The 9304-nt window shown below is 39.2% G+C and overlaps 1 protein-coding gene across 1 annotated transcript; it reads left to right on the top strand.

Moving 5' to 3' along the window:
* The first annotated feature begins 5297 nt into the window (after positions 1-5297).
* On the top strand, positions 5298-7236 carry LOC135203258 (golgin subfamily A member 6-like protein 22). The gene is made up of 2 exons (XM_064233029.1): positions 5298-5631; positions 6161-7236. Exons 1-2 carry the CDS (start codon positions 5298-5300, stop codon positions 7234-7236), a joined length of 1410 nt encoding a protein of 469 aa, XP_064089099.1.
* The last annotated feature ends 2068 nt before the right edge of the window (positions 7237-9304 follow it).

Raw genomic sequence — 9304 nt, 5'->3', positions numbered from 1 at the left:
TTTAAAAATTACTTTTCTCTGTTAACATACTATGTAAAGGCACAAACCATTGTGAAAACGAATCCATCGAGGAAAACATTAAACTATACTCAACAAGAGGCTAATAAACTCACTATGTAAATCATCCCACAATCTTTGAATGACCCATTTGGCAAATAGTGTGCAAGATAGCCCCAAGACCATTTTTACCAACAGCTTCACTATTCACAGATTACAACGATTAGCACTAACACTTGTATGGTATCGGCTATATACGCTATATGGCCACATGCGTTGGCCAGTTTAAGAGGTCATTCATTTCTCACAAGAATATAACACAGTTCAAGGAATCGAAAATGCCACAGATCTTGGTGTATTTCATGAAGGATCCTTAACAGCAATTTTTGAATCAATGTTTTTTTTTTTTTTTTTTTTTTTTTTGTAAGATGACTCATGGCATTACCATTTCGTCATAGCCTTGAATTTCATTGTGATCGTGTAAGATGTTTCTCTGTGCTTTATTCTTTTAGCTCAGTACTTTTATATTTTATGGCAAATAACTTAAAAACTTTTAGTAATAACCTTTGTTGATACCATCACCTTTGTTGCCACCGTCTTACTTTATTTTAGCACTATGGAAATAATGACTATTTAGGGTTTGATAATGTTATATATAGAAAGCAGACGCCTTAGAATTAAATTTTGCCTGGTTCTTTCACATGTCAGTCTATTTCTCTCTCTCCCTCTGTCATGGAACACTACAGTTCATATCAGCAGCTAATTCAAGTGATTTTGAATTGAAAGGAAATTCTTATGGTGAGAAATCTTATGAGATCAGTGCAACAATTATCTTTTCATGTACAGGGTGATCAAAAAGTCTCATGCACCTAATGTTTTATGATACGACACTTGAGTGGCAGCATAACACTTAATTAAGATTGGTTTTATTAATTTGTTGTTTGATCCTTAATAAAAACATTATAAATATTAATAAATTACATTTTATTTTATTTCAGGTCTTAGTTCAGGGTTGTGCTGCCACTCAAGTGTTGTATCATAAAACATCAGGTGCACAGTGACTTTTTGATCCCCCTGTATAATTGAAAATTATCTTTTTATTCATTTTTTCCAGTTAGTTTTATCTCTCCCTCACTTCTACTTTTGAAATGTTCATTTGGTGTTCAGTAATGTCTGCCAGGAAAAACCCATTCAGCAATATGAACGTCGAAACGAACTTTTAATTTGCTAAATTCTCAATCATTTTGTTAACTAATGCAAGATGAACGAAGCCCTCGATTTATGCGATACTGTTTCCTTTTTCTCGTTTTAGTAAACGGAAAACCATGATGACCTTATTAGCTTCATGTCGGTAATATTTTCCCGTTGTAACTGATTCTTGGTGTCCGTTGGCCAAGCTGAGAAAATTCTAGGCCAACAGTTTCAGCGCTAAAGACAGTGAAAAGATTGAGTTGATAGGAAAATGGAGATCCAAATAAGAAAGGAGAAGAACTACAAGGATCTAAAGGTTAAACTAGGATAACTCCATAGTTGCATCAAGGTTAAAAAACGAAGCTAGGAATTAAGGTAAAGTAAAAAGCTAAAAAGTGGGCCCAAGGGACGCTAAGAAATGTAATCATTTTGAAATTATTGGTAAACAAGTAAGCTTTATATTTCCGCTTAAGATAACATAGTACACCCATAGACGAGAGCCAAATTTCTGCTTCAAAATTACTGAACAAAGTAAATAAATTTCATTTATCACCATCTCTCTTTCTCTCTCTCCCTCTTAGTACATGTAAAATGATCTAATACTCTGTTGGTTTTATGTCGGAGATTCTTGAGAAATTTCCATTAATTCTGATATTTTTCAATAATTTTGCCCCTTTCTCCTCTGTATGTTGAAATTTATAGCCAGAGGCTTAATTTACATTAATCTCTGACTTTTGCAGAGCAATTTTAAAGCAAGGAAAGTTTAGTTTATTATGAAGATTTTGGTCTCAGTGCAAGTCGTCCTACTTCAGCTCTTCTGTCGTGTCTTCATGAGGTGTTTTAATCTAGTACCTGTTTCTGTGGCATTGCAGATTTCTCCAAAGATCTGTACCCAACGCAGCTTGAGATAGAGAGATTCATAGTTTCTCATTGAACATGTTAGTTTCTCTCTCTCTCTCTCTCTCTCTCTCTCTCTCTCTCTCTCTCTCTCTCTCTCTCTCTCTCTCTCTCTCTCTCTCTCTCCTTGTAATTACTCTTCTTAATGTTAGTTTCTCTCTCTCTCTCTCTCTCTCTCTCTCTCGCCTTGTAATTACTCTTCTTAAGTGTTAGTTTCTCTCTCTCTCTTCTCTTCTCTCTCTCTCCATCTCGTTCTTCGTCTTCCATTATCTCTCGATTCCTTGGTATTACTCTTCTTAATGCCTTTTAATCTTTGTTATACGCCATGACGTATACCAATCAGACCGCTGGTTGATAAAACTGCTGTTGCAATTTGCAGAATCTATAGTCTCCTGAAAATATACTTTAGCTGTACACAGAGGCATAATATATGTGGAAATGCATCGTAAAGAGTTTCCGGTGGTTTAGCTGAATATTGCAACAAGAACCAAATAAAATAAAACGAAATTACTGTTTTTCTCGACGTATTAGTACTGGTGAAGAAGCGCAACTGGGAACTAACATGCATTCGTATTGAAGAGCTACTGTTATCATAAAACTAATGATTTCAGGAAGAAAAATTATTAAACGCTTATAAACAAAAAATAATCATTCCTCGAATCTAAATCCATCAAGAATAAGGATAAGAAATCAGTAGAAGTGTTGAAAGAGGAGAAGGAGATGCCCCTCACTTCCCACAGGCTACCGATGATTATTTAGAAGCTCAAGAATGATAACCTTCTCAAACCTATACTTAGCCAGGTCCTCACAACATTATGGTCAAATATCAAATACCCTTTAAACTCTATATCCCTAACAGCAATTTTGTCTTAAACTGCTAACAGACTTTTTGAAGGCTTTGCAGGACTTTGTTAATGAAGGCATTTTATTGTACGTAAGGATGACAACATCTAACCTCGATATTCCTACGGAGGTCCTATTTATTCTCCAGAAGGCAAATAATAAAAAGCCCTTATCATCTCTCATCAAGGACATCTTCACATTCAGTGTGTCAGTGAAGCTGTGGGTTAATAGTTGATTAACGTCCAACAAAAGACATCTCCCAAAGACTCTGGGGTCTATGAGATCCCATGCCAGGACTGTGACCAATCTTACATCGGATTTACAGGTAAATCACTTCCCCAGAGATTAATACAACACAAACGGTCAGTTAGGTATGGACAACAGAACTCGGCTATTTTCAACCATATAAATGAACATAACCATAGAATAAACTGGAATTTGTCACGTGTAATTTATAGCAGCAACTGCCGGTACAAGAGTCAAATGATGGAATCGGCATGAACATCTCAAAAGGCACGTGGATTTCAGATGTCGTCGACGAAGTTTTCATTCAACCAACACTTAAGAAGATTAAAGGAAGATTATCAGCGGGGTGACATAAATTGGCTTACTTGTTGACGGATCTCTTGGTATAAATACCACCTTTTCTGTAAACTTTTCTCATTCATATACCTGAAGAGAGAGACAGTAGTCTCTGAAATATAGTACTTTTCTCTCTACATTTTGGTGGTTTTTATGGGCTCCTTTTATTAGATATATATATATATATATATATATATATATATATATATATATATATATTATATATATATATATATATATATATATACTATATATATATACTATATATATAATATAATATATATATATATATATAATATATTAGATATATATTAATATATATCAGCAATAGACGAGTTCCGAAGAAATCGGAGACGAATAATAAATATTAAAATCAGGGCTTGAATGAAGAGCATCTTTATTTGCCACTAGTTTCGGAGATTTACTTTCCTCTGTCATCGGACAATCAATAAGGTAATAATAGCTACACTTAAAATCAATGAAGTAATGTAAATTACATTAAAATTAGCAAAGTTGAATTAAATGAAATTACACAATTACAAAACATAATAACCTATAAACGTATCAAAATCTTAAAATATCGATAAATACACAATAGTCAAAGTGCGCAGAAAAATGTCCAAAAACACAACAGTTCAACAGACCTTTCATTATCTTTTAGGGTATACAGAGACTTAACCACTCAGAGCTCCATTTCGTTGTTCTGCGATTAAGTACAGAAAAGGAATCTAAATTGATAGGATGGTCATATTCTCCAGATTGTTGACGAATAGCACTAAATGGTGATTTGCTTCATGGCCTATTTGTCCTAACAGATCCTCCGAGATGTTCGAAGATGCGAATCCTGAACTGCCGCTTAGATTTTCTAATGTACAGACGGCCAACGAAGAATTGGCGTAGTTTCTTAATTCATTGTACGTTAAGGAAATATTACCGTATGCAGGTGCCAGATTATTTACGTAACAATAAATAACATTTCCTTTCAAAGGTGCTATACTTGAAATAAATTACATTAGAATTGAGTAGACTTATTCAACGTATTAAAGATAATTATTTTGCAAAGTAAGGAAAATATATAACGATGGGTCCACGATTTCTAATTTTATTCTCAACTCTAGCTTCGTGACAGCATACCGAAGATTTTGAAGTTGGCTTTGCTGCCGCTCGAGTCTTTACTCAACGTATCGTACTGCACTGGGGTGTTGTCATTTCGTCTCCTACAGCCGATAAATAATACATCAAGTCGTTAACATTCTTTGAAAACGATGTTTAATTAAACTAATTTTGTCCTTTGATCAATAAAATAATTTGCATGACACATTTAGTGGGCCTAAATTGGACTTCTGATTATCCCACATGATTAGCCTATAGGTCTATACTCTCTCGGATACGTAATTATTAATGAATATTTAAATCGACAATATATATATATATATATATATATATATAATATATATATATATATATATATATATATATATATTATATATATATATATATATATATTAATCTGCTTTATTTGACTATTCCCGTTATTCTTGTTTTATTAGCCATGTTCGCCTTTCTTCTAATCCTTTTCATAATTGCTTAACATAATTAACTCTGACCTAGCTATTCAAAGTCAAAACGCAATCATAAAAAAATCAAACGAATATAATTCAGTCTTATTTTTTATCGATGTCCTCGCCTTCCTCGGATCCCAGTCGGAGACAGTATGTTCGTTCGTTCGGCCTCCTCTCTGTGTGTGTCCAGAATTCTTGAGCATTTGAACTTGAAGATCTCTGGAGATGTTGTTATCCTCGACGGAGCCACAGCTCCGTCGAATCCTGCCCCAGAGATCTTCTCCGCTCAAATTGCTACAGAGGAAGAGTGAGAAAAGGACTATTCTACTTACGAGAACAGAGGAGAAAGGCTTCTGCAATCCTCAGGAATCCCAAAAGGAAATCGCCCTTCAAGACACGAATGAAGGAAGACGGAGGACGAACGAACACACTGTCTCCGTCTGTCTTCAAGGAAGGAAGGAAGACTTCGAAATTCACAACAGAAGAATCGAAGCTTCCGTCAGCTTCTCAAAACAACCATCAGCATCAAGCGTCTTTGACTCAGCCTCTCGACAACAGGGTCTGCCGTCAAGGGCTAAGAGAAAGTGGATGAAGATTGCATGAAGGTCTGCAAAGGACGTCACAAGGAGACGAGGACCAAAAGGACTGGATACTGGAAGAGGATTGGATAGTGGAACTACTACAGAGGAAGAGTGGGAATAGGACTACTTACGAGAACAGACGAGAAAGGCTTCCCAAATCGTCAAGAATCCCAAAATGAACTCGCCCTTCAAGACACACGGGGAGGAGGACGAAGGACGAACGAACACACAGTCTCCGTCTGCCTCCAAGGAAGGAGAAAGACTTCGAAAGAATCTGAAGCCACTCTTGCAGAGCTGTGGCTCCGTCGAATACAGCCACAGAGATCTTCACTGCTCAAATTGCTAAAGAATCCCAATTGCCTCCGTCTGTCTCCAAGGAAGGAAGACTCCGAAATCCACAAGAGAAGAATCGAAGCTTCCGTCAGCTTCTCAAACCAACCATCAGCACTAAGCGTCTTTGATTCAGCCTCTCGGCAACAGAGCCTGCCGCCAAGGACTGAGGGAAAGAGGAGGAAAGAAGCAAGAAGGTCTGCTCAAAAGGATGGCACAAGGAGACGAGGACCAAAAAAGGAGCACTAACAGAAAAGACTGGACTCAGAAAGAAGGGACTGGACCAGAAAGAAGGACTGGACTCAAAAAGTAAGGACCGGACCACAGAAAGAAGCCGGACACCAGAAAAGGAGGGACTGGGACTCAGAAAGAAGGAACTGGACTCAGAAAGAACTGGACACAGAAAAAAGGAACTGGACACAGGAAAGAAAGACTGGGGACACAGAAAGAAGGATGGACACAGAAGAGCGGACACAGAAGAAGGACTGGACTTCAGAAAGACGATCTGGACACAGAAAGGAAGGACTGGGACACAGAAAAGAAGACTGGACTCAGAAGAAAAGACCTGGACCAGAAGAAGAAACGGACACAGAAAGAAGACCTGTGACACAGAAGAAAGAACCGGACACATAAAGAAGGACTTGGACACAGAAAGAAACCGGACACAGAAAGAAGGAATGAACTTCAGAAAGAAGAACTTGGACACAGAAAGAAAGGACTTGGACGCAGAAAGAAGCCTTGGACGCAAAGAAGAAACTTGGACTCAGAAAAAGAGGATGGTACACAAGAAAGAAGACTGGGACACAGAAAGAAGAAACTTGGACTCAGAAAGAAGACTGGAACTCAGAAAGAAGACCGGAACAGAAAGAACCTGGACTCGGAAAGAAGACTGGACTCAGAAAGAGACCTGGACACAGAAAGAAGAACTGGACTCCAGAGAGAAGACTTGCGACACAGAAAGAAGGACTGGACTCAGAAAGAAAGAAACTGGACAGAAGAAGACTGACTCAGAAAGAAGACCTGGACACAGAAGAAAGAACTGGACTAGAAGAAAGGACTGGACACAGAAAGGAAACTTGGACTCAGAAAGAAGACGCGGACACAGAAGAAGAAGACTGGACAGCAGAAAGAAGACTGGACTCAGAAGAAGACTGGACACCGAAAGAAGACTGGACTCAGAAAGAAGAACTGAACTCAGAAAGAGACTGGACTCAAAGAGACTGACACAGAAAGAAGACTGGACACAGAAATAAGACGGACACAGAAAAGACTGGACTCGGAAAGAAAGAACTGGAACACAGAAAGAAGACTGGAACTTCAGAAAGAAGGGACTGACACAGAAGAAAGAACTGGACACATAAGAAGGACTGGACTCAGAAAGAAGACTGGACACAAAAAGGTACCGACTGGACTCAAAGAAAAAGAACTGGACACAGAAAGAATACTGAAACTCGAAAGACGGACTGGACACGAAATAAAAGAACTGGACTCAGAAGAAGGATGGAAACACAGAGAAGGACTGGACACAGAAAGAAGAACTGGACTCAGAAAAAGGACTGGACTCAGAAAGAAGACTGGACGCGAAAGAGGAACTGCTCAGAAGAAGACGGGACCAGACAAAGAAAGACTGGGACACAGAAAGAAAGAAGACGGACATCAGAAAAGACTGGACTCAAAAGAAGACTGACTCAGAAAAGAACACTGGACACAGAAAGAAGACTGACTCAGAAAGAAGAAGGGACACAGAAAGAATACTGGACACATAAGAAGAACGGGACACAGAAAGAAGACGGGACACAAAAGAAGACTGGACACAGACAGAAGCCTGACTCAGTAGAAGACTGGACCAGAAAGAAGAACGGGACACAGTAAAGAGACGGGACACAGTATAGAGACTTGGACTCAGAAAGAAGACTGGACTCAGAAAGAAGACCTGGACACAGAAGAAGACTGGACTCAGAAAGAAGACTGCACAGAAAGAAACCGACACAGAAAGAAACTGGACTCAGAAAGAAGACCTGGACTCAGACAAAGATAATGTAACTCAGAAAGAAGGGACTGGAACAGGAAAGAAACTGGACTCAGAAAGAAAGGGACTGACACAGAAAGAAGACCGACACAGAAAGAAGACTGGACACAGAAAGGAAGACTTTACCGCGAAAAAAGGACTGGACACAGAAAGAAGACCGGAAACACAAAGAAAAGAATACTGGACACAGAAAGAAGACCGGACACAGAAAGAAGACTGGACCTCAGAAAAGAAAGAAACTGGACCTAGAAAGAAGGACTGACCAGAAAGAAACAATGGACTCAGAACGAAGGACTGGACGCAGAAAGAAGTCTTGACTCAGAAAGGAAGGACTGGACTCAGAAAGGAAGACTGGGACACAGAAGAAAGACGGACCTCAGAAAGAACTGGACACGAAGAAAGTAACTGGCACAGAAAGGAATACCGGAACCACAGAAAGAAGACTGGACCTCGGAAAGGAAGACTGGACACAGAAGAAGACTGGACTCAAAGAAAGAAACTGGACACAGAAAGAGGACTGGACTCAGAAAGGAAGATGGACACAGAGAAAGAACTGGACCTTCAGAAAGAAGGACTGACACAGAAGAAGACCGGACACAGAAAAGAGACCGGACCCCAAAGAATAAGACTGGACACGAAAGAGCGACTCAGAAGAAGATGGACTCAGAAAGAAGACTGGACTCAGAAAGAAAGAACTGGACACAGAAAGAAGGGACTGGACTCGGAAGAAAGAACTGGACACAGAAGAAGGGGACTGGACTCGCGAAAGAATACGGACACAAAGAAAGGAAACACTGGGACACAGAAAAAGATCGGGACACAGAAAGAAGACTGGACACAGAAAAGAAGGACTGGATCAGAAAGAAAGAACTGACTCAGAAAGCAAGGACTGAGCGACGAAAGAAAGAACTGGACTCATCAGAAAGAAGAAGGGACACAGAAAGGACAGGACTAAGACCCAGAAAGAAGACGGTACCGAAAGAGGACTGGACACGAAAGAAGTCTGGACACAGAAGAAGGACTGTACTCCAGTAAAGAAGACTGGACACAGAAAGAAAGACTGGGAACACAGAAAGTAAAGGGGACACAGAAAGAAGGACTGGACAAACAGAAAGATACTTGGACACAGAAGAAGGACTGGACTTCAGAAAAGAAGGACTGGACACCCAGAAAGAAAAAGGAACCCCCCTTGGGGGGGACTAAGAAAGGGATATTGGGCCACAGAAAGAGACTGGACACAAAAGAAGGAAACCGGGACACAGAAAGAAAGAACTGGACTCGAAAGAAGGGAC

The sequence above is a fragment of the Macrobrachium nipponense genome, chromosome 36, assembly GCF_015104395.2.
Source record: "Macrobrachium nipponense isolate FS-2020 chromosome 36, ASM1510439v2, whole genome shotgun sequence".
NCBI lineage: Eukaryota > Metazoa > Arthropoda > Malacostraca > Decapoda > Palaemonidae > Macrobrachium > Macrobrachium nipponense.
Note: the sequence above shows the minus strand (reverse complement) of the source record. Positions and strands in the feature narration are given on the sequence as shown.

Coding starts and splice junctions, on each gene's coding strand:
- LOC135203258 (XM_064233029.1), top strand. CDS start 5,298: ATGTTGTTATCCTCGACGGAGCCACAGCTCCGTCGAATCCTGCCCCAG. Junction 5,632..6,160: donor CTCAGCCTCTCGACAACAGG/GTCTGCCGTCAA, acceptor ACTGAGGGAAAG/AGGAGGAAAGAAGCAAGAAG.